This window comes from Aphidius gifuensis, unplaced genomic scaffold (genome assembly GCF_014905175.1).
Source record: "Aphidius gifuensis isolate YNYX2018 unplaced genomic scaffold, ASM1490517v1 Contig12, whole genome shotgun sequence".
Lineage (NCBI taxonomy): Eukaryota > Metazoa > Arthropoda > Insecta > Hymenoptera > Braconidae > Aphidius > Aphidius gifuensis.
In genome coordinates this window covers 2893-29971 of record NW_025220576.1, presented here as the reverse complement: position 1 = coordinate 29971, position 27079 = coordinate 2893, and the positions used below count along the sequence as shown (strand labels likewise).

General features: G+C 26.2%; 1 protein-coding gene and 1 pseudogene across 2 annotated transcripts; both read right to left on the bottom strand.

Moving 5' to 3' along the window:
* Positions 1-3890: 3890 nt before the first annotated feature.
* On the bottom strand, positions 3891-11517 carry LOC122860002 (formin-like). 2 transcript variants are annotated; one of them, XM_044163642.1, is made up of 5 exons: positions 11034-11517; positions 10240-10705; positions 9428-9592; positions 7091-7257; positions 3891-6701 (listed from the first exon to the last, which is right to left on the bottom strand). In XM_044163642.1, the coding sequence occupies exons 1-5, from the start codon at positions 11415-11417 to the stop codon at positions 4050-4052; spliced, it is 3834 nt and encodes a 1277-aa protein (XP_044019577.1). In that variant the 5' UTR covers positions 11418-11517; the 3' UTR covers positions 3891-4049. The 2 variants fall into 2 exon arrangements, with proteins under 2 accessions (XP_044019577.1, XP_044019576.1); XM_044163641.1 differs by having other exon boundaries at positions 4035-6701; positions 9428-9601.
* A 6551-nt stretch (positions 11518-18068) lies between these two features.
* On the bottom strand, positions 18069-25149 carry LOC122860001 (annotated as a pseudogene).
* Between the last annotated feature and the right edge of the window lie 1930 nt (positions 25150-27079).

The window sequence follows — 27079 nt, the reverse complement described above, 5'->3', positions numbered from 1 at the left end:
AATCTGTCTTCAAAGATTTGGAATTCATTTAAAATTGTTTATAATAATTTATTGAGTTCTCCGTTATTTATTGAAAAAATAATCAAGTTAGTATTGTGATTTGTGTTGTATACGGTAGGTATGTAGAGCTCTATTGTTTAGATTTAGGAATTCCTAGTTATCAACGTCGGTAATATCTTTTTTCCGTAGATCGATCCTAGGATCTAGTGGTCGATATGTAGATTTTCTTACAATTTCTTTTTTTTGCTAAAAGTGTGAGATGGTTTTTTATTTTACTTCCATTATTGTCTTTTATCTTATCTTATATTTTCGTGACTTTATTTCTTTGCTTGTACCTGTCACTTTTTCTATTACTTTTTTCTTTCAATTGTTAATCAATGTTATTCTGTTGTGTTTGTTATTAATAAAAATTCTATTCATTATTGTGTTGTTTTTATTCACGGTTAAAGGTGGACATATTTTTGTTGTTGAATTTTTTGTTACTCAGTTATTAATTTGCGGTTTTAACTATTCTTTTTATTCTTTCCCAAAAAAATATAATTTGATTTATTATGATTTATGAGGATGACTTTAACTAGATTTTTACTATTTTAATTTTTATGTTAACATTTAATATGTATGCTTGTGTGTGTGAGCACTTGTTGTGTTACTGCCTACGGAGTGTTCTTACTTCTTGGCTTGGTTTCTTTTCTTTATGATCGCCTAGTACTTTTCTTTTTGTTTTTTCGTTTATTCATTCGATAGTTATTAACAATTAGTGTAAAATTTTACATACGAAACTGATTCCACGCTTTCAGGGCGTGGTTGCATACATATTATTGCGTATTTTCAGCGAATTACCAGTTTATTCTTTATAATTATATATATAAAATAGTTTTTAATAAATATTTTTTGTATAATATTTCTGATAAACGTATAGTAACCACACATAGCAACCACATACTAACTTTTTTTATTTATAATATTTATATTTGTATTATTAAATTTAATTATACTTCTTTATTAAATGTAAACATAATTAACTTTGTATAAAGTTGTAATATGACTTTAATTCTTGGTTTTATAGCCAAAACACAACTAAAATAATAAAATAATTGCTGAGGATTATCGGTAAAAAAATGTAGCAACGACACAACAACTACGTACTATAGCATGAGAGAGCAAGTCCCATCGCCGAACTAATATTTAGAAATAAAAAATTCAAAAAAATTGACAAAATATAGATAATTATTTCCTTTAGTAAATAAGTCAAAAAAAAACGAAAGTCTACCAAAAATTCAGATATTTATAATCAAACTTCAAATGCGGTCAACTGTACTTTTTATAATCGGAGGAAAAGGTTTTATTATTAATTTATTTATTATAATTTCGCGTGATCTTTTGTTTTTTTTTTCTCTGAAATATTTTATTTTTGAATATTTGCGCATATTTTGTAAGTGTTTTTATACGAAGAGAGAAGAGTACTTGAAATAATAACACAATCGTTTAATTCTAAATGCAATCGTCGAGTTTATCAATATGTTATCTGATATGTATCGCGGTTATATGTATTACGTTTTATAATAATTTATAATAGTCTGTAGTACTTACGATCGTTGATTTCTTGTTACATGTTGATTGGTAGTTGCGTTGATTCACAAATTATGCACCGCACACTTACGCACTTTGATTATATTTATAATAGAAAATTTATGATTGAACATAATTACTGAATTGGTTGAATAAATTACAATTTGCCAATTTGTTAAAGATTAGAAGAACTATTTATAATTTTTAATTATATTTTTCTTTTTACAGTTGAATTAACAATTTGAAATGTAATAATAATTGTTGGTACTTGTCGAAGTTAAATTTTCTAAGTTTAAATTATTTTATTGTTTCGAATGTCAGAGAGACGATCAAGAGTTGGTTCTGGTATTACGATGAGTCGATGACTAACTTTGATTTAGATTTTCGGGGTTTATATATCAATTGGGACCTAGGCACGCTGAGGTTTTTGTTGGAGTGGAAATGTATGATATCAGTATGCATCGAGAGGGTCGTCTAGACCCTTGACAGGGTGAAGTCATAAAGTTTTTATTTTATTGGTATCCACTATGCCTATTGACTTGGGCTATCACGTTTTCTTTTTTTCTTGGAAAGGTTTTTTTTTTATGTTTCCTGCCGGTTTTCTCAGTCAAAGTAAAGTTTTATCGCTTTCGTATTTTTGTCATCCGATATTCTCTGGCGTTGGTTATTTCGTCCTTCCATATGTCTTGATTTTTTTTAAATTCTTATACTTTTATCTATTGATTTTAATTCTAATGCTCTTTTGTACATAAAAAATGTTGCGTTCTTCGGATGTAACAAAAATGTGATACACAAACATAATAAGGTTTGCGTTTTTTTTTTATATTTTACATGACTTGCAGACAAAATTCAGTATTCTTGGCTGCAGGTAATATTGATAAAAAACGAATATTTGAAATTGAATTTTGACCGCGATCGTGGCTCGTGAATTTTGGCTGCAGGTCATGTTTGATATCAATATCTGACTTGATACAGGGGCCATTTTTTATTTTTCTTTATTCTATGAAAAATTTATCTATATTTCATTGACGATCGAGAGAAAAAATAAAAGATATAAGAGTGACTGAAAAATGAAGATTTACTTATTTCATTGACAACAGAAAAAGTAAGGATAACAAATGGTTCGAGAATGAGTGAGAAAAACGGCTAATTGCATTATCGATGACATCTAGCTGTTCTTTTCATATTAAAAAAAAAAAAAAAAAGGAAATTTCACATGATTGATTTGAAATATTTGATTATGGTGCACCATAATTTTTATTATATGGAACCACGTGTTAAAAAATCTCAGTCTTAAAATAGTGTTTCATTTGAAGACAAGAGGCTTCCAAAATCTTCCATCGTGTTTTTTTTATGTTGAGCCGTAAAATATTACAAAAAAAAAAAAAAAAAAACTACAGGGGAATGGTCGTAGGTCTGCACGAAATTCGGATAGAGTAACCACTCAGCGATGTCGTCAATTGATAGTTATTTGTTTATATATTCACATTATATACTTTTGACATCTAATTTTTGTTATTTAAATCAATCATATATTTTAAATACTTGAATAAAGATTTAGAGTAAGATGTAATATACTAGATTCATTAAAATTAAAAGAACTTGATTTTTTTGTTCTCAAAAAGATATATGAATTTTTTAAAATTATGTAATTTAATGAATTTGGTGATAGGAACATATTTGTTTTTGGATATAAATTAACTTATACTTTTATATCAGGTAGTTTAAAATTTTTTTAAGTTCCCTAACTTTTGTTAAAATAAATCTTTAAATTTAAGACCGTAGGCTTTGAAAGACGTTTTTCTTTCAAATTTATCTCATTTTTATTTAAGGGTGAACCCGAAAATAAAACCCCGCTGTGTTATGAAAAAATTTTAGAAAACCAAAAGGCTTCCAAAGTCTTGAAAATCAAGCGTTTAAAATACTACAAAAGCGTTGAAAGTTGTCGAAAAAAAGTTTTGATTTTATTTGGAAGACTTGGGAATACTGAGATTTTCACTCGATTTTTCATGGATCAATTTTTTTTCTCATTGTGGTGTTCTTTACAGGGGCTACAAGGAGTGACGATATTCAATGAGGCTGTGAGCAGTGATGTTTTCCAACTTTTGAAGACCGATGACAATTGTTATTTTTATGATAGGAAAAAAGAAATAGAAAAAAAAAAAATCTTCAAATTAACAGTTTTTCATTAAATTTATTAAATTTTGTAGCTCCAAAAAAAAAAAAAAGCTGGTAGGCTCTGCCTATGTAAAAATTATAATTTCATCTGAAAGTTAAAACAATACTAGTTTTTATTTTAGATTTATTTGAAATATTTCATTTTTTTTTCTTTTTTTTATCTTTATTAACTCTTTTTTTTTTTTTTTGTTTTTTTTAAATATATTCATAATACAAAAATAATACATTAACATGAAATAATGATTTAAAAAATTAATAATAATAATAATAATAATAATAATTGTGCATTATAAAAAAAAAAATTATCTTTTATCTTTTTCTATTAATTTTTTGAGCAATCTACTCTTTAATCCACAGGGTTTAATTTGAGTTGTTTCATTTTCAAGTATTTGTTGTGTTTTTCTTCTTAATGTTTTAATTTTTTCTTTTTTCATTCTTTGTTGTTCCCTTTTCCATATATCTTTAAAATCACGACAAAAATTAATCCATAAACCAAAAAAATCTTTTGGATCAGCAGTATCAATTGTAGCACCTTTTGGAATATATTGATAAAATAACATAACAGCTTTAAATTTTAATTTAGCTTCTTGTAAATATTCTTTTTCATTGAACCATTCATTACCAGCTGTTTTTATAAAATTATTCATTTTTTCTTTAAATATATAAGCACTTTCTGGTGAACAATTATCAACAACAGTTTTATAATTGATTTCACATGTTTTTAATTCTTTTTCTAAACGATCTAATTCTTTTGATAACGTATCAAAATCAATATCAGCAGCAGCTTGTATATCACCAACTTCTGGTATTGGTAATGGTAATATTTCATCACTACTCAATATACTTTCTTCTTCAAGCATTGTTTTAACTAAAAAATGTAATAATGTTATACCAGGATTTTTAGATTTAACATCTTTTAATTTATCTAATATTTCAAGACCAAAACCATCAGCTTGTCCTCTAACACGATTACCACCATTCATATAATTACCAAATGTTAATATCAATGCCATAACTTTTTTTAATGATTTTGAATTCATTAAAAAATCACATGTTGTACGTAAATTTGTTAATTTTCCAGATACTGTTGTTAATGCATCTTGAAATTCTGATTGACACATTAAACATGCAATTCTTTCATTCAAATATTTTATATTTGATAATTGTTTTAAAAACATTTCTGGTCTATCAAGTGGTATATCAGGATTTTCACGTTCATGTTGTAATATATCATCAATTTCTTTAGCACTTGGCATAACTTCATAAATTTGTTTAAGTGCCTCTAAACTAACAATACTTGTATCTAAATTATATATTGCATTTTCAACTTCTGTAAAATCAACACGTAAACTTTTTTCTAATATACCAACATTTTTAGATCTATTTATATCAAGTATTTTAGCAAATTGTATTTGTTTTTTTGATTCTTCTCTTTTAATTGTTGGTTTTCTTTCAATTGCTTGACGTGAAAATAAATCAATAAATTCTTTAATATTAACACTTTGTTCTTCTTCAATTTCAATCCATAATGGTAATTTTGGTGGTGCATCTGGTGTTGTTGCTGGTATTGTTGCTATCGTTTCAGTATTTGGTATTAATATACGTGACCAAAATAATGGTTTCATTGGTATTTCTGGTTCAACTGGTTTTTTACGCATTTGTGCACGTGCAGGATTATTCCATCCACCAATTGGTGGTGTTGGTAAAGCTGCTGGACCACTTGGTACTGGTGGTATTGATGGTATTTGTTGTCCCATCATTAATGGAGGAGGTGGTGGTGGTGGTGATGCACCAATAACTCCAATCATCGGAGGAGGAGGTGGTGGTGGTGGTCCACTCATTCCTGGCATAGGTGGTGCTGGTGGTGGACCAGTCATTCCAAGCATTGGTGGTGGAGGAGGTGGTGATGGTGATGAACCAGTCATCCCTATCACTGGAGGTAGTGGTGGTGGTGGTGGTGGTGGCACTGATGAACCAGTCATCCCCATCATTGGAAGTGGAGGTGGTGGAGGTATTGACGAACTTGAATTATTCACGAGAGATTGTGACATTGTTATATTTGAATTTATGCTTGGTGATGATATGGGAGAATTCAAAGAAGGCATTGGAGGTGGTGGTGGAGGTGATGGTTTGGATAAAGTTAAAACAGGTAATGGAGATGAATCAGGTGTTGCAGTTGTCACTGAAATTTTCGGTAAAGTTAATGATGTCTCAACAGACGATACAACAACATTGCCAATCTTTGGTACGATTAATTCAATATCACTATTTGGTGTTACTGATTCTACAACTATTTCATTAGTATTTGTATCATCATTTATTTCTATTTTTTCATCATTGAAATTTAATTTTTTCCGTGCAATTTTTGTTGTTTGATCTTTGTTATCTATTTTTATGGGACATCGTTCAACTGTTTGAATTATTCTACTGACTGAATCGTCAATTGATTCATTTGATTTATATATTGGTGAAAATGATGATTGCATTGCACTTGAATTGCTTGAATATTCACGACTTGACATCTTTGATACATCTGTCAAGCTTGCTGTGAATCTTCCACTCTCTGCTGTAATATCTTGATTCAATGGACTTGTTGAATATTGAGTTGTAAATAAAATTGGTGAACTTGCACGTGATAATTTATTTGGCAATAAATCTGTTTCAGTTTCTTTGTTTAATTTTTCAAGTTCCATTGATATATTTCTATCAAATATATCCAATGAATTTTTATCATTAAATAGTATTGGTGAACTTGCTCTTGATAATTTTGTAACAAGCATTGCTTCTTTTTCTTTATTTGATTTTTCCAGTTTATCAACTAATTTACGTAATCTTTCAACTTCAATTTCAAGCTTTTGAATTTTTTCATTTGTATATATCTTTTCTTCATTACTATGATTTTCATTTTTTATGTTTTGACTTGTTGGACAAGTCCAGCAATAGAGTTCATCAGTCTGTAAAATAGAATTAAAAATTAATAAAACTAGAGAAAAAAAAATAAGAAAATTAGTTTCATCAAAAATGTTAATTGTGAGTCATTAATAATCAAAAGGAACATTTTTTTTTTTTCAAGAATAATTTAAAAGTAGCTTCTCTTTTAAATGATATTCAATTTTAATTGCTTAAAAGTATAGATATATAAATATTGATAGTAAAACCGGATTATTAATTTATTTAAAATTTTAAAATTTATCAATGTTAATAAAGAAAAAAAAAAGTTGGTAGAAAGTTTTTTAAAATTTATCATCATTTGAAATAGAATTTTGTCTAAATTTTTTTGTTAATGAAATAAAAAAATAAAAAAACAATTCTCTGAAAACAAGTTTGTAATTATTATATTTACCGAAAATGTTGAATCTTTGACTAGTTTTTTATCAACTGGTTGAACAACACCAATGGAATTTAAATGTGCATAAAATGCGGTTGTAAAATTAACCAAATCAGCATACGTTAATTGATTTTTTACATTTTCCGGGATACCAGATGACAGTAAATTCAGTAGATGTTGACCTGAAACAATCAATAAAATATAAATTTTATTATCAGTTTAGCATACAATGTCAAACTGGATTTTTAAAAAACAAAAAAAAAAAAAACATTTAAATATTAAAATCAATGACATCAACAACTGCTAATAATTATTTATATTTAAGAACAAAAAAAACAACAAAATTTCATTTACCAATCGGAGCCAATAGTCCTGATAATTTTTGAGAATCAGAAATTTCCATTTTGTCTTTGTTGTTTTTATTTTAAATGATACAATTTTATTGGTACATTATTCATGTCATAAAAAAATTATATGAATAATAAAAAAAAACACTTTTTAATTTTGATAATAACTATTTATCATAATGATAATAATGATAATCAAATATATCCATTGAATGAATTTTAAAATGAATTTTATTCCAGCATGTGTTATATATCACTCGAAGAATTTAAAAAATATTCAACAATCTTGGAACTCGAACTGTGTAGCACTGAAGTTCGACAGGTACAGCACAAATTTACGATGACCAAGCAGCGGACTTTAATAACCAAAGAAAAATAAGAAAAAAAAAAAAAGAACATAAAAAAAATATTCCAGACGACAACGAAGCAAAAATAGTATTTATAAAAAATTGAAAAAAGAAAAAAATAACACCTGTTGAGATCCCCCAAAAAAATTTACAAAAACTACATGTAATTTCCCTCCTTCACTCACCAATAAACCTAACGGATTTTTATATATTTATTTTAATGGATCTAGAATATTAAATATCCCCTTAATTAAAATATTTTACGAAGCGTGTCACCCTGACAAAATACGATTTCATATTATTTTTTTAAAAAACCCGTAGCCATATTAAATTTAACATAATTTAATTTAAAAAAATATATGTTAAATTGTTATTAATCTTTGGTATTTAACAAGTATAAAAACAGTAACGATGATAAATTTTTATTAATTTATTCAGGCATCTGGTTTTCGCAAAATGATGATAGTCACATTAATATATCTACCAGACCACACTCGGTATATCAACTGATTGTCTTATCAAGCTTTAATGAAATTTGATAGTCATACTCATCAGCATCTCCTCTACATGACAATCCATGAATTTTATTTTTGCTTACACTCTTAATATCACTCAAAGAAAAAGTCACAATAAATTTTTTTAAATATTAAGTGTAATTTGCAACACGAAAAAAATAAATAATAAAAAAAAACAAACACAATTTAACTGGAGACTTTGATATTACTCTCTTTAGTTTCGTATTACCATTGATAATCTTGGAAACACACTTTAGTTTTTACGAGAGGTAAAAAAGAACTAACAAAATGTTTTAAAAAATAATATGAATAATGAAAATGAATAAAAAAAAAAAAAAATTGAGTGCACGATAGCAGAGGCAAGGGTCCCCTTGTCCCGTCAGTTGTAACGTGCCGCGTGATTTAGAGATTTGCTTTTATGTTAATGTGCGTAGGTCGTGCAGTTGTTGTGACCACGAATGGACTCAGAATGACTTGACTCCACAATGTTCAAGCAATTATATATACCTATATCATATACTATACGTCAAAAACAAAAATAAATAAATACATTTTTGTTTGTTTTTTAATAAAACTTGAAAGCTTGAACACACACATATGAGAACTTGAGATTACAATAAATTATGATGATTGTTAATGACAATAAAATTAATAAAAAAAAAAAAAGTACTATAAATAATTACATTCACAAATAATTTAAAAATTTAAATAATTATCCAATTTTATCATGATTAATTACCATTATTTTGATACTAATAAAAACCAGTCTGCATGAAAATTTAAAAAAAAAAATTTTTAAATGACTCATTTTTCTCGTGTCGTCAATACACCTATGTCAATAATTTTTTTTTCTTTTGAAATTATAAATAATATAAACTAGATTATAAATAAATAAATATCAAAGATATAATGCAACAAAAACACTTGAGTTGATTATTTAAAAGAAAAAAAAAAAAGTCATTTTTTAGTATGAGTAATCCATGACGATAAATAAAATATATCCTCAATCTTTCAAGACGTTACTGACGTAATAAGAAAAAAAGAAAAATATATTACATTGCTTGTCAATATCTCAATACAATCTATCACAAATTGATAATATTTGTTTTAAAATAATTTGTTTATTTATTAATGAAAAATTACCTTTAAAATTTTGTGATAATGTTGATATTGTTTTGGGAGATGTTGAATGTCCAATTGATTCTTCCGTTGAATTATCAAGTGTTAAACTTGCAAATCGTCGTAACACTTTGTTATCAAATAAATTTTTATGAATACTGCTGCTGTGACGACGTTGAGGTGTATAATCTGGTACAACTGTAATTATTTATAATTTAGTATTAATAATTACATTAAAATTTTAATTTTCATTTGTTGTTTATAAATTTATAAAAAATATAATTTACAATACTAATCAAACAAATAAAATAAACCAGTCAACTGACTGTCGATTGAGTTATTGAGTTGCAATCATTTTGTAATTTTTATTTGAACTTAAAAAAAAAAAAGAGTAATGTTAACTGATAAGTTCATTTGGGTTATCGTAAACTGTTATTCTATTTATAAATAATATTTATATATAAATACATAAAATAAATAATAATAATAAAAAAAAGAAAAATTATATTTTTGTATGATTAATTTACTCACATTTTGTTCCAGTTTAGCAAAAGGAAAAACATTGAATTAAAATAAATAGATCAAGAGGTAATAGTACAAGCTAGTTGTTAAATAAAGACAATGACAAAAAAATAAATAAATACAAAACAAGTATTATTAAATAGAAAAAAAAAAAAAAAAAGATATAACAAAAGAGAACAACCGGTCTATATATAATTGAAAAATCCGAATTTTAATCAAGTTGAAAATTAGCATTGGCATTGTCTTTTAGCTGATACTATGGTATATAAACAAAAGGATTTAAAAGGTCTTCCTTGATCGAGATCACGACTTACCAAGTTTACTCGGTGTGGATGTGAGTTCAATATTCCTCTGTCCCGTTAAGGTGAAATGACCCTTTCGACATTTCTTTGTATTACAAGAACAATATCCAGGTGTTTTTAATAACATTGGAGTTACAAATGGTGAATTTTCATTTTCCAATATACGTGATGGTGTTATTGGTGATTGTTGTTTTTCAATAATTATCGTTTCAATAATACCATTATCCTCAGCATCAGTAAATACACTATCACTTGATGATCCATAACTCGGTGAATTTAATGAATTTTTATTTGTTAAAATATTATTATCAATTTTTAATGATAATTCATTATTTTTTTTTAAATCATCAATGTATTCACATAATTTATTTTCTGATGATGGGAATGTTAAACCGGATGTAACATCAACTTGCATGTCCCTATTATTTTTAACATCCTGTTTTATATTTTTAACACTTTTATTCAATGTAACTGGTGTCTGTAAAGTAAAATACATATAAATTTGATTTTGAATTAAATAAAAAATTTTATATTTCTTTTTTACCTTCAACATGTTTAGCAAAAAAATAAAAAAAATAAAATCATCATAATTTAATCATGTCAAAATTTTATTTATCACAATCAATAGTTAATATTTAAAAAAAAAATTAAATAAACACTTTTATTATTAAAATAAATTTATGTCAAATAAATAAAACTATATATTTTTAAATTGATTAATATTATGAGAATTTTATTTTACAAATTTATTTGACTTATGAACACAGTGAATGAGTGAATGGAAATGTAAACAATGAGTTACATACCTGAGGAGTGAATTTAAACTTTGGTTGTGGTGGTGGGGGTGCTTGTCTTTTACCTGGGGTGTATATTTTTTCATAATTATTACGATCTGGTTGTTGATTTTGTATACTACCAGTTATTTGATTATTTTTATTTTTTACTTTTTTTTTACCATCACTTTGTAAATTACCCATTTCATCAGTATCATCAGTTAAAAATTGTGAATCACTATTAAAATTGTAGGCCGGACTATTTTTTGTATTACTATTTTTTCGTTGTTCTTCATCAACATTATCACGTGAATATTTACGTGCTCTGAATGTAAAGTTACCCAGAAAACGACGTGCAAATTCCCGCAAATTTGGACGATTTGATAATTTTGAGTCTGCGCTTTGCTCTACATTCATTTTGTAATCGATATTGTCACACTAGTAACACACTTTTCTTTTTTTTTCTTTTTCGCTTTCATAAGAAAAACTATTTTTCATGAAAATATTATGTTATTTATTTTTTTTTGTCATTTAATTAATATATTATTTAAAAAAGATTTCTTTTATAAATAAATTTGATATTGTTTTTTCAGATCATGTAAAATTGAACAAAAAAAATTTTAATACGATTTTATTTGTCACACAAATTAAATTATAAAAATCCTTTTTTATTTATCTAATTAATAATATTATAGAAAAATAAATTCCACTTGTATTGTGATCTTCAATGTTATTTTATTTTTTTTATTTTTATATTTAAACACAATAATATCAAAAATTGTTTTTTCTATTTGGTCACAATGCCACTGTATGAAAACACCAAGTTTTTATTTTTTCAAAGAATAACTGAGCACGTGGGATCAAAACAATAACAAAAATATCTGGAAAAATTGACTGACAATGAGTAATGATTTCTTTTCTTTTTTTTTTTTCACTGATATAAGTATTTAAGACAATTAAATTACTGAATATTAATTATTTATGTATTTTGTTTTATTACTGTTTATTGTTGTATAGAAAAAAATAAAAAATTTTATTAACAGATATTATTTCTTTTGGGGTCACATGGTTACTATTGGGAGGGGCACTGTAAAACGCATGGTTTCGTTACTGATGATAAGAGCTATACTAGTTTAGAAGCTGAAATATTTAAATGTATTTGTGAATCAATACATTGAGCATATGAGGGTAAATGTTTTGATAAAATCTGCGCAGACTCAGAGGAAAATTGTCATTGGAATATTTAATTTTCATATATTTAAAATAATTATAAATTAATAAAATAGAAATATTGTTAGTTAGTCAAATAATAGTGTTTATTTTTGTTTTGTAAACAATTTTAATAGAAATTATTTATAAACTAAAGACAGACAGAGTATTTAATATGACGAATATATTTAATATTTGAATTATTGCGCTGAAATAAATTTCTATATTATCTTCGCAGAACTATGTTATTGTAAACTGATAAAAAAGAAAATTTTTAGGCTGTTATATAATTTTAAATATAAAATTAAACTATTAAATTTGTAAATTATTAATATTATTTAATCTTTATATAAATTCATTGAAGATGTTGATTTATTTTAAAGATGATAATTTCAGCTATACCAACACTAGGTACCAAGTTAACTTATGTCTAGTTAGCCTCAATTTTTTTTTCTAGTTCTTCGATATTAAGAAGCGCAAATAAAACCTTTGACAATTAATATTTTAATTGCTACCAGTTTATTAAAAATTACGTATGCAATCAGTCTAAACTTTTTGAATAAGTATTAATATATTTTTCAGAATTCAATTAACAATATCTGTTTGATATATTGCCCGTTAAGGGATTTATATCTAACAATTTAGGATAGGATGGATTATTTATCTAATGAGTAACACAGTTCAATTTTATGTTTTAATTGTTTTAATTTTAATGTTGACCGATTTAATCTGTTATTTAAATCATTGCTTAATGTATTTATTTTAACAAATTGTGATTAGTATTTAATTTTAAGTTTTAATATTTTAGGAAGACCAGTGACGAGAAAGAGACGTGTAGGCCACAAGATTGTAAAGGCAATTAGGCAACTGCAGTTCAGAAAAGGTCCAAGACGCTAACCCAGCTCTTGGGCCTCAAAATTAGAAAATTCTGGAAAGTTTTCGGGGGGTTCACAACGACGCCCGGGTAACCAAGCGTTGATGTGAGTCTGAGAACACTTTCCAAAATGTTTTTACAATTATCATGTTATTTTATTTTATTTTTTTGAGGACAGTGTTGCGTTCGAGGTCATCGGCCTAATCCTAATTTTTCTCGAATTTGCAAGGTCTATTCACATCATAGCCAACACTGCAAGTTTGAGGAACTGGCCGGCATCGGCTCGTGCCGTCAGAGCACGTCAGAGAATTAGGCACGGTAGTTCAACACTGTCCCAACATTTTATTTTATTTTATATTTTTTCTAAAATGCATTTGGCTCTGTTTCTCTCTCTCCTCACTTACCTCCCTTTCCGACGAAACAATATCTTTGAACTGAAATGATCCAAAAATTTAAAGTTTGTTTTAAACTTATCTACACAATATCAGTTTTTACATATGTATTTTTTTTTATTGAATCAGTAAATGTTATTTTAAAGGTAGAATTGAAACTATAAAAAAAATAAAAAAAGTCTCGATTTGCACAATAGTAATCTTGTATAAAAAGTTATACATAAACTCTAATTTTTAGGGATAAAATAATTGGAAGGTTACGTAAATTCGACACAAGTACTTGTAGAAATAAAAGGCTATTTTCTTAAGATTTCGAAAAATTTAATTATAACTAGCAGGTTTGAATAATTCTTTATTCGTTATTGGTAGGAATGCTTTGGAGTATAAGATTTTTTTTTTGTTTTTAAAATAGAAATTATTATTTATTATCAATTTTATTCATGTCAATTTGTAATCAATTTTTTTTTTTATTTACGAATGAAGATATTCATTGTAGGATATTTGTGTATATTTTCAACAAGAATATTTAAAAATTTAAACCAATTTAAAATATTTTTATTGTAAAACGATATTATACTATACAAGACCCTTAGTTTTAATATCACGACATGCATTTAAATATTTTTGAATTGAATAAAAATTATAATAAATAAATACACAAATAATTGAATAATAGCAGTACATATATAATTTTAAATCTCAAACAAGTTAAACTTTTTATACATTCAAAAAAATTATAAACATTGGAATAAAAAGAAGAAAAAAAAAATGATGACTGTGATTATCATTTAATAAATGCATGAATAAAATTTAAGTCGAAAAAAATTATTAAAGTGCCAAGAGTGTGTGTTATGAATAAAGTAATTACTTTATATCGTGGGAATTACAGGCAGTGACCTCGACTATGCCGATGTTCCATCATTGAAGCACCCCATTGTCTATGACTCTGCATCCGGTATACATTCGTCTCGTATTCGTAATTAGCACACTTATATATTATTTTTTATAACTCTGTGGTGAACTGGGTTCACGAGTTCGATGTTCCAAGACTTTTTTTTTCCCAGCTCATCAGTATTATTTCTTGAAAATTGTATCATTATTATTAAACATCAAAATAGCAAAAAAAAAATAAAACAATAATAATTAATCGCTAAAATTATAATATAAAACAATAAAAAACAATATATATTTTTTTTTTACAAAATCTGTTACTTTATTATTTAACTTAATGATTTGTTTTTTTTTTTTTTTTTATTGCAACATAAAATTTGTACAAATAATAAATTGATAATAATAATTATGTAATTAATAATAGGCAATAATTAATATATATAATTTCATGATATTAGTTTTATACTATTTACAATTTTAAAATGACATTTTTTTTTTAAGGAAGGAAACAAATTAATTAATTAAAATATTATTACTTTTTTCTTTTGTAATTAATTAAAATATTACCAATCTCATTCATTCATACATAAACTCATTGTTAATTATTTATTAATTCGTTTTTTTTTATTCCAATTTTTTCATCTTTCTAATATATTTTTTTTTATTAGAATTTTATAAATTATTTTTCTTTTAATTTCTTCGTAATGACTTTTCATTCGGACTTGTTTATAATCATTTTTTTAAAATTTTTTTAGCTTCTTTCTTATAATTACATTGTATATAAATACTAGAATGAATTTTTATCGCATATTCGTTTCTATGTACATAATTATTTGTATATATGTTTTTTTTTTAATTTTAAATTTTTTTTTTTATATTTTTTTTAATTTTTTCTTTTTTTTTTCTATACAAGGTTGGTAGGGGTGGGCCAAAAGTGGGTGGGAAAATGTATATTAGATCCTGCCAACGCTCGTTAAATTTAATCACCCGTTACATAAGTATTTTATATATTCTTTTCTTTCTTACTTTTTTTTTATTATTTAATTTTCTCTTGTATTTTTATTTTTTCTTATCTTTCTTTTTATTTTTTTATCTCTTACGTCTTCTAAGATTATATTATGCAAAAATATTTGAATTCTTTCTTTTCTTATTCACTTTATTATTTTTTTTTCCTTTATTTTTACCATTTTCTTATATTTTTCTTTATAACTCTAAGTCATTCCTTGAAAACTAATTGGTCGCAGGTGCTCGTGCGACTAAGTTTCAACTTCCCGATATATAATACCGTCCGGAAATTAGAACAATTGTGCCATTTCTGTTTTTTTTAGCTTTAATTTTTTGTTCAAACTTCCGGATTTGAGGATTTTCAATGGGGTTGGCGTCATACCTTAGTCGACACGTGTTGGCAATTGTCGGCAGTTGATTGAGACTATATATACGTTATACAATCATCTGTCGACAATTTTAATTTTTTTAATTTTAATAACATTATTAATAATGTTTAATGTATTACATAACATCGACGAGCGTAGACAGGATACTTGTGATCACACAAGTGCCTGTATATGTTTTTATTTTTTATCAATAAGTGCAAATTTATATATTTATTTATTTTTTCGTTTGCATTTTGTATTTCATTATTTTGTTTTCTATATTTTTCGATTCAATAGTTACTTATTTAATATGCATGTGCGTGAACGACTATAATTAATTTCATTTTGTTTCTTTTTTTCTTTTTTAAATATTTCAATTTAAATTTGAGCTACGTAGCGAATGAGATCAAAAGTACAAATTGATCATAAATTGTTTTGACTTTTTGAATGAGGCTCTGGACTGTCTTTATATTTTATTTTTTTCAACAGTACTTGACAATCCACGAGCCTTTCTTAATTGCTTACTGTTGTAAATTGATGAATTAAAACAAAAAAAAAAAACAGATATTTAGAGATTCAAGTTTCCAGCGTACACTCACACGAACTACACATAAAAACAATGAAAAAAAATTATCATAAATACAGTTTACGTCTCGTCGTAAATGCTTTTACATATTATTAATTTATCTTGTTTATTTGCTTTTTATTTTTTCCCCTTTTTTTTAAAAAAAAAAACAAGAACACATTGATGTATTTATTTATTAATATATATTTTTTTTTCTTCTATTAAGTATCTTAAGTGAAAATGCTATTTTTCTAAGTTAAGAAAATGAAAATTCTAGAGAATTATAACAAATTCTATGAAAATGGATGAGAGTGGAACGAGAATACGATTCAATTTGTTATTATTATTTTTTTTTAAATTTAATAAATCTTGCTTGTGCTAATTTAAAAGACTCGACATTTATTTGAAGCACAAACAATTTTCTTCTATTTTTTTTATTTATAATATATATATTTATTATTCATATATATTTTATAACTATTATTATTATTTTTTTTCTTATTTATTTTTATAATAAAAGCTATAATTTTATTTTTTATATTCATAATAATCACGTCACATTGATAAATATAACTTTTAGATCATTATCATTTTCACTGGTTAAATCACAATCATTCATATAATTATTTCTCACGATATAAAAGTATAAAATACATTGATAAATTTACTTGACATGGCATTAATTAATTTTCTTTTTTTTTTTGCGTTTATTAATGTCGAATGAAATCGATATTTACTAAATAAATAAAATGATGATTTTAATTTTATTCATAAATAATTATTTATTTATTTTTGGTATTTTAAATTGAATTGAATGACGATAAAAATTTAACGATGCAGTTGTCGATTTTCGATTTTTGTAACACGTTTTTGTTTTTTTTTTAAGACATACCAAAGTTACATTACTCTTTTACTTACTTTATTTATACAATATATATTCTGTCTCAAGTTCGAATAGTTTTGTAGAACAGCGCTTTTGTTTTAAAGTTGATATTCAAAGCACGTTGCTTGTAGCTTTTCTACCTTTACTAAACATTCAACTCCCACAATTTAAAATATAAACACTTTGACTTGCTGTTTTGTGTTGCACTTGTGTCAATAATAAGCATTTAAGAAAATTCAACATTGCAAGGGTGATGAGAAGGAGGTTATTACCTTGTTATTCTCGTAGTTTGATGATACCAAATACCTAAGGTATGTAAATATCAAAAATATTTTAAACACGTCAACCATAAACTTTACTAATCAGTTAAACTCGAAATTAACTGTATAACTATAAGTTTAAATTATGCAAACTAAATGAAAAAAAAAAAAAAAAAGTATTTTAAATTAAAAAAAATATAATTCAAGTTTTTTTAATTTAAAATACTCGGTTTTTAAATGGACTATCTTTAGCTCAGTAGTAAATGCTCGATTTCATTTGACGAATAACTTATTCTCGTGCCAGACGTATACATTTTTTAGTTTCAGTGAATAAAAACTTTGTCATTCATATATATATTTCATTTATTTTTTTTTCTTTTTTTCTTTCATATTTCTTCAAAAATACATTAAGTATGTCGACTCTGCCGTGGCAGTTTTTTTTTCTTACGTGAATTTTTTTTCTTAATTCTTTATTAAGTAGTTCATACTATCTATAGTTTTTATTTTATTTTTATTTTTTGTTCTTTTGAGTTTGTTTGTTTCACTTTATTTATTTTTTTTTTCTGCACTCTATATTTTGTTTTATATGGCTTCTTGTGGCATCATCAGCTTTAATGTTCCGGTGATTTATCATTCATCCCAAGTCTCGATACAATAATTATTATTTTAAAAAATCTGTACAAATAAATTGATTTTTTTTTTTTTTTATATATTCACTCTTTCACTGTACAATAATACACATTCATACATAAAAAAAATTTGCACATTTTTATTCATTCTGTTGAACAAGATGAAGAAAAAAAAAAAATTTGTCTAAAAACACTAAACAAATAAAAATAATTAAAAAAATAATAATAAAAAAAATACACTATATTGCTTTAACAAGTCAAAATTAAAAAAAAGTTAAAAAGTGTCTTCAAATTAATTATTTTTTTCGTTTTATTAAGTTAATTATTAAAAATGAAATTTAAAATTTTTATATAATAAAATTAATAAGAGATAATCACAATTCTCACAATTGTTCTGAGAGTATTATCACACGTAATGTTTGTATGTTGTCATTGTGAAGTAATTTATTTGATGCTTTAAATGAGACTCTTGCCTCCTCAGAACTTTCAATGGCAGTATGTTCACATCCTTCAGCTTCGGCTCTTTCACCCCTTGGTATATTTTTATTATCATCATTATCATTACCATTATTATCACAATTTACAACTTTGGATCCATGTGCTTCAATGACATCTGGTATTGACGATGTTTGTATTATTTTTTTATTATCATTTATTGATTTTGGACTGTATTTACTAAGGCAATCAGGTGATTGTTTTTGTTTATCTATAATATCATCACAATTATTTGACAATGTTACTTTAGATGATGATGATGATGATGATGATAAATTATTGCCTGTACTTTTTGTATAAGTTGCCCCTGTTAAATCAACATATGATGACTGTCTTGAATTATTACCAATTGTATCAATTGGTAAATATTTTGTTGATATATTTTTATATTTAATATCATCAATATCCATTAAATTTTTATTATTACAATCAAATTTTTTAATTGTTTGTTGTCCATGATTATGATTATGATTATTATGTTGTTGTTGATGATGATGATGATGAATAAAATTATTTGTTTGTTCTGTTAATAATTTTGTTGTTTTGAATTGATAAATTTGGTGATAATGTTATTGTATTTTGATATTGTTTATTATCAATTTTATTATTATTATCAATTTCAGCACCAGTTAAATGACGTTCAATAATTGATCTTGTTAAACGTAAATTATCACTATTACAACGTGTTAATTTATTTAATTCTGGACTTTGTGAATATATATGATCAGGCACTTCTGGTACAGCTTCAAGTTGACACATACGATCAATTAAATGTGTTGTTGGACGTGTTGATCTTTGTGGTTCTGGTTCTGGTAAAATAAACCAGATTTATCAACACGTCTAACTGATGTTGATAAATCAAAATCATGTTGTTGTTGTTGTTTTATTAATTGTGGTCTTTTACGCATTGGTAATGTACCGTAATAATGATTTTGTGGATGATTTGATGGCGATGTTGATGATGGTGATGATAATGATGTTAATGATGATGATGATTGTGGTAATAATAATGTTGATGTTGTTGTTTGTGGTAATGATGATGGTGGTGGTGGTGATAACGATGATCCAGCATCAGTTGGATTTTCAATAACAATTTCCATATGATGATGATGGAAAGGGGGGGCCTGCTGCTAGAGCCAAGTTGTATGCGATTTACCGGCTCGCGAACCGGTTGGTTGATCTCAGACAATTATTTCTCTTATTATTCTTGGACGTCGGTTATTTGGTGTTGAATAACCAGATTCAAGACTTTCATCATACGATAAACTAACTTGTTGTGGTGGTTTAACATCCTCATCATATGCCTCTCTGTATGGTAGTCCTGACACGTCGTATTGTGAATCTGTTTTTAATAAAATAACAAAAATTAAAAAAAACATTTTTATGACCAGTCGTTAGTATAATAAAATAATAAAATAATTAAATTGAAATAAATGTTTTGTTAGAAATATAAAAATAAAAAAATTCTTTTATTTTTATGTCTTTGATATAATGGGAATTGTTGAAAAACATGATTTGAATTGAAATTACTTTATTGTAGTTTTAGGACATTGAATTTTATTTTTATTTACTTTATATTTAATTTTATTTATACTGACCTATTGGATTCTGGGATTTAACAACAGTTGCAAAAGGCTCAGGGCAAAATTGTTGACGGCTCAAGTTGTGGCTTTCACGATAATCCTCACGTTGTGGTAGATAATGCTGGTGGGCTGGATAATCTGATTCTGGAACATATCCACCAAGATCATACTGTGGATTTACACCGTTTGGTGGTGCTTGTTTCATTTGCCAAATTGAATCTTGTGAGTTAACTGAACCACCATTGTTTGAATTTGAATAGCTATTGTCAAGATATCCCATATTGACACCTATTAAATTACAAATTACAAAGAAAATTAATTTTAAATAACATGATCAATATACTGTAGCTCATTATAATACATTTTTTTATTTTATTATTAATATTGTTGATAATTTTACCATTAATATTGTGAGGTGCTTGATGATGATATCCATATCCTGTTTGTGCATAGGCTGGTGTTTTAGCATCTTCCATTGCAAGTGCATGATCCATGCTGTGTTCCATTGCTTTGTTCTCTGAGTATGGTGGTGGTGCTTGATTTTGTTGTCCATTTCCAGTTACTAAACTTGGACGTACTCTGCATGACAAAATAAAAGAAAAATAATAAATAAATAAATTAAAATGTTTGTCACTTGAGTAGATGTAAATAATACTAAAAAATACATGAATAAGAAGGAACGCCTTGAATATCTAACAAGTACTTTTTTTTTTATTTTTTTTAACAAAAAATAACGAATCTATTCAACGACTATTTGAAAACTCAAGTATCTGTATTCATCGAGTGTACACAAAATTTGTAAATTTGTAAATTTAAATTGAGATAGTTTGTATAAAAAAGAAAAAAAATAAATAAATAATAATAACATATAATAAGATAAAAAAATTGAATTGGATTAAAAGAAATGAAATGTATACGGTGGTATAAACTTGAGTATCTTGCATCAGCAACTAACGATATTTTGAAAAGATGAAATCTTACAAATGAACGTAGTGAATGATAAAAAAATAAAATCAAAATATATATTCATATGTGTTGTATATAAAAATAAAAAGATTGTTTCTTTGTTTGAAATTTAATCGTACTTCGCTGCTTCTATACAAAGAAGTTTATATGGTACTTGTGGTGATACAAATTATCATAAAAATACAAAAGAGAATTTCAAAACAAGTACTCGTAAATTGGTTTAGTCAAAGTAAATTTTTCTACAATTTATTATTATTTTCACAAACCAATATTCCACGTGATCATAAAAATTCAATTGTAAGAAATAAAAAAAAAAAAAAAAAAAACATTTTTTTAAAATACAATAAAATAAAAATTGATACTTTTGAAAAAACAATCAAGAAAATGAGAACATTAAGGGTGAAAAATAAAGTAAAAAAAAAAAAAAATTTACATTGCAAACTTTTTATTTTTTCTTTACTTCTCTGTAGTTATAGAACAATGTGTATGTTATTATTATCGATTTATTGAAAGTTTCATACCACCTGTGGCAAAGTAAGCAATATCGATAATAACAAGCCACAAAGAAAATATATCTGTTATTTAAAATAAGTTAAAAGGAATATAATTCTTAGAAAATATTTATTTATATTTATATATTATTTTTTTTTACTATCAGGAAATAATTTACAAATCTTGAGATTATCAGTATTTTGTATTAACCAAACCGTATATATTGAAGCTTATGATTTTTTTTTATTCGAAGAAAAAAAATAAGAATGTGCAAGTTGCTGCAACTAACTCGAGAAGCGAGACGACATCATCTAGCTTGTGTCGTACTTTTTTTTTCTCCATCAAGTCGTAGAGATTTTCATTTCACGCTTTACGAGCGGCACACGATGGTTCGGTTGAGCCGAAGAAAATAGGGTTAAAAAATAAAAAAAAGTGTGAAGTAAAGAAAAAAATACATATTGAAAAAAAAAAAAGGATAAGCTCTTGATATAATATAAATTTTTTTGCTGTTATAAATTTCTTATTATGATGACATTTGTTTTTTTTTTTTTTTTTATTCCCCTATTTTTTTGATGATTCAAATGAATATATATATGTATCAACTTACGCATTGGAGTCCATTTCATAGTCTTTTGCTTTGGCAGCATTTTTTTTTTGACATCGACAGAATACTAGTGTCAATATTAAGAAGAAGTACTGTTGCACAGACGACCATAACAATGAGAGTCGGTGTTGTCAAAGCTCCAGTTTGTGCAATATACGATGGTCCAACTGAAGAAATAAAATAAAAAAAGTATTAATAAAAATTTTGTTCAAATAATGAAAAAATAAAGAATAATAAAAAATCAAAAAAACTTACTTTCAGCTTCAAGCCATTCACCACATTTTTGACTATTTTTAGAAAGACAAAGTCTAACTCTAAATCTTAATTTTCCATTTGATAATTCTGAATCAGGTATACTATTTTCAATTTGTGTTGGTGCACTACCAATTTCCCATACAATTGGTGAATCCCATTTACCATTACTATTATCATATAATTTTTCAATCCATGCTGATAATGTTAAACATGTTGGTCCAACTTTAATTGTTAACATACCACTTTCTGGATCATAATTAACACGTTGTGGTGATGGAATTTTAGCAACTTCTGTTGAGAATTTTTTACCATCAGAATAATCAGATGAATTTTAGTATTAACAGCTTTAACTTTGAATTCATATGTTTGTAATTGTTCAAGATTTGTTATATTACAAGGATTTGATTGATGACATTCATTAAATTCAACCCATTCATTTGCTGGTGTACGTGGTGGTGCACAATCTGGTGATATTTGTTCATCACTATTTGCAATACGTCTATATGATACATAATATTTTGTTATTTTAACACCACCATCAAAACCATCTTTCCATGATAATGTAACATATGTTGGTCCTTTTTCAATAACTTCTAAATCACTTGGTTTTCTGGTGCTCCTTTTTCTTGTAATGTTATTATTGATACAATATTACCTTGTGCATTTGCAGCACGACAATTATATTCACCATAATCAAATTTTTAATATTTGATATACGTAATATTGATGTATAAATATCATCATTTTCACTTGTTGTACCAATTTCATAATGTCCATCACTTGATGAACCTTGTAAATGTACAGCATTATCACCTAAACTCCATTGAAATTCTGGTTTTGGCCATGCTTGTACTTTTACATGTAACTTCAGCAATATCATGAAGTTGATATGCAACTTTTGAATGGCTATGTAATATTATTGGTGGATGTTCAACTTTAAGCATCATTTGTGATTCAATTTTTTTAACTTCATTTGAAAATACACATGTATATTTACCACGATCATTTGCAATAATTTTATCTGTTTGTGGACGTGCATGACCAAGAAAACTTAATGTTGAATTAACAGTTATAACATTACCATGACCAGTGATGGTATTGTACTAACTTTATAAAGACTTTCATCAGCAGTTAGCTCCATATCATCTTTTTTAACCAGTGTACTTCTGGCATTGGTTTACCTTGTGCAATACATGATACCATAAATGATGATTCACCAACTTTTCTTGTAACTTGTGGTTGTAATTTTGTTAATATTTTTGGTGCTTGATGTACAATAAGTCTAACAGATGCTGTTTCACCAGTACCAATTTCATTAATAGCATGACATTTATATGTACCATCACTACCAAGATGTACTGAATCAATGACAAATCTTTCACCAGATGTTTCAAGTGGTATTGGACCATCATCACCTTCTTTCCACCATTTATATTGTGGTTCTGGATAACCAGATGGATTTGCCATACATGCTAATATAACTTTTGTACCATCAATTGCAACTGGTGAATCTGGTGTTATTTTAGCAGCACCTGGTTTATGACGTACTAATATTGTAACAGTTGCTTCACCTTGATGTGTTCTAACTTCACTACCACTTGGATGTATTGAATTAACAGCTCTACATGTATATTTACCAGCATGATCAGATGTAACACGTGTTAATCTAAGTAATGGTCCATTTTCACGAAATTCTGGACGTCCTTCACGTATCCATTCAATTACTGTTGGTAATGGATTTGCTGTTACATTACAATGTACATTTATTGTATCTTCAACTTCAGCAACACGTACTTTATCACCTTCAATGATAACAGTTGGTGGATATAATACATCTAATTGTAATGATGATTCACCAGCTCTACCAATATTATTATCAGCTTCACAACGATATTTACCAGCATCTTGTAATGTAACATGTGGTATTGTATGATTAAATGATGTTGCAATAAAACTACCATCTCTTGTCCATTTAACACGATTTGCAATTGGTTTTGCATCAACCATACATTGTATTGTTGCTTTATCACCAACTTTTACTTTTAATGGATTTTCAGGACCAACTGATACACGTGGAAAATAATTAACATTTAATTTTGTTGTTGCATTTAATGTTTGTCCAGCAGACATTGCACGATTACGTACAATACATGTTAATTTTGCTGAATCATTTTTTGTTGGTTCTATACTTAAAATTGGACCATTGTGTAATATTTTATATGAATTTTCACGATACCATTTTATTTCTGGTTCTGGACTACCACCGTATGTATTACATTGTAATTCCATACGTTTACCTTCTGTTGCTGATGGTGATGATGGTGTTATTGTTGGTACACCAGGTGGACGTAGTACAGTTAATGTTACATTTTTATGATATAAATTAACACCACTACCACTAACTTTAACACGACACTCGTATTTACCATTGTTACGTTCATATGATACATCACGTATTTCAAGATCATAACGTCCTTCAATTAAATTCATGTCAACACGATAATTTGGTGATAATGATTTGTCATCAATTGCTGCATTGTCATGTACATTATTTGTATGGGTTAACCAAAAACATGTTGCATTTTCATGTACTGGTGGAAAACGACACTGTAATAATACTGTTGAACCTTCGTGTGTATCAACTTGTGTCTCTTCAGCTGCTTGTACTCGTGTTAATGCTAAAACATAATAAAATTAAAAAATATTTATTAATTTTTTGTATTTAAATATTAATATGAAATATTATTATTTTGATGAAATCTTTGAATAAATTATTTTCATGATTAAATTTATGACTTGTAAATTAAAAAACCTTGCTTGTGTTGTATAATAAATATATAGGTATAAAACTATACAAAAACAATAATTTGATATTTCTTTCGTGATGAAAATCACTGAGATCGTTTGGAGTAAACGACAATTCAAATTAACTGTTTATTGCCGGTCTCGAATCATGCGGCCAACTCCTTGACACGCAAGCTTGCATTTTATCGCACATGAGGCTAGCATAAAGTGAATAATTCTAAATCCCAAAACATTCAAGTTTATTATTAAGTCAGTCTGTCAAAGTTGAGTAAAAATTTCAGCCAAAAAAAAAAAAACAAACAGCACAGGTAAATAATTTTAAACAAAACCAAGTGCAATATTATTGTAAGTTGTCAAATTTTTTATTGTTTTGTAATAGATTATTGAAGTTGTATAGATTTTTTCTTTCAGAGATTAAACACATATTAGTGGAATAAAAATTATTAAAATACATTTTTTCATAAAAATTAATGTGTCTGTCAAATTTACTGACGAAATTTTTCAGTTATAATTTTCATTTTATATATTTTTACACCGATAAATATAAAATAAATATTTTTTCTCGAGCGAATTAGTTTTCATCAAACAATAAATATCAACAGTTTCATTAAAAATAATTTTTTCAACGTTGAATAATCTGTCATTGATGCAAATTGTCTTCAATAAATCAAACTCTATTTTGACTAGTACAAGTTTCTTACTTACAGTGAGTGATAATAATAAATATAAATCAAACAAATGAAAAAAATTTTAAATTCACTTGATGGATAAGAGAAAGTGACTCCTGGGATATTTTTGTATATAATATTGGATTTGTGATAAGATCCCCAGCGAGGTAAGATGAGAACGTGCTTCATAACAACAAGATGACATCGACGACATGATTATCGTGTCTATGTCTCATGGGGTTCAAATAATAAAATAGAACGCGTTTTATGATGAAGCAAATAAAAACTACGTTGTCGCCGAGGTGGAAGACCCGTTGGCGATGTTATTTTTATTTTTTTTTATTTATATTTTTTTTTTATATATTATTTATCATTATTCGATGAGAATCGTAGGTACCGTATGACCTTTGTGTGTGCGTATGCGTGTTTACTTGGACCAGTGGAGTATTAAGTAACTGATTGCTATCGTATATATATTTTTTATTATCAAAATAATATTGTGTTAGTGTATACATACACGTGTAGATGTGATATGTGTGATATGTGCAATTGTATTGGTGTGTATAGTCATCAAGAATCCCAGGTGAAAATGGGTCGACATTGGGTCATGTAACGGTCGAACGAGAACGAGGTGACGTTCTGTTGACTTGATCAAGTACTCATATTGCTGTTGTTGTTATTTGCAACAAACTGAGAAGGTAAATAAAATATATAAATTATTTTTACGTTCTTTTTTTTTATATTCATTTATTTTTTTTTTTATCAAGTTTAAAGTGTCTTTTCCTGTCGCACTAAACTACATGCTTTCTATGCAGTTGTATTTTTGTGCTCATGGCATGAATCGGAAGTTCTTAAATCGAAAAAAATAACAACAAAAAAAATTAAATAATAATCATAATCTTGAAATTGTGTTCTAAGCAATTTATTGCATCACTGACCTTTCTGATAAAAAACCTTACAGTATATTGATTTGTTTTTTTTTTTTTTTTGTTTTTTCATTTAAGTTACTTTATTTTTGAGGACAATATATATATATTTTTTTATTAAACTTGGATAAAATGAAAATTCAATAATATTATTTGTATTAAAAAAAAAATTTGTTGGATAAAAATTGGAAAAAGTTTTAATAATCACT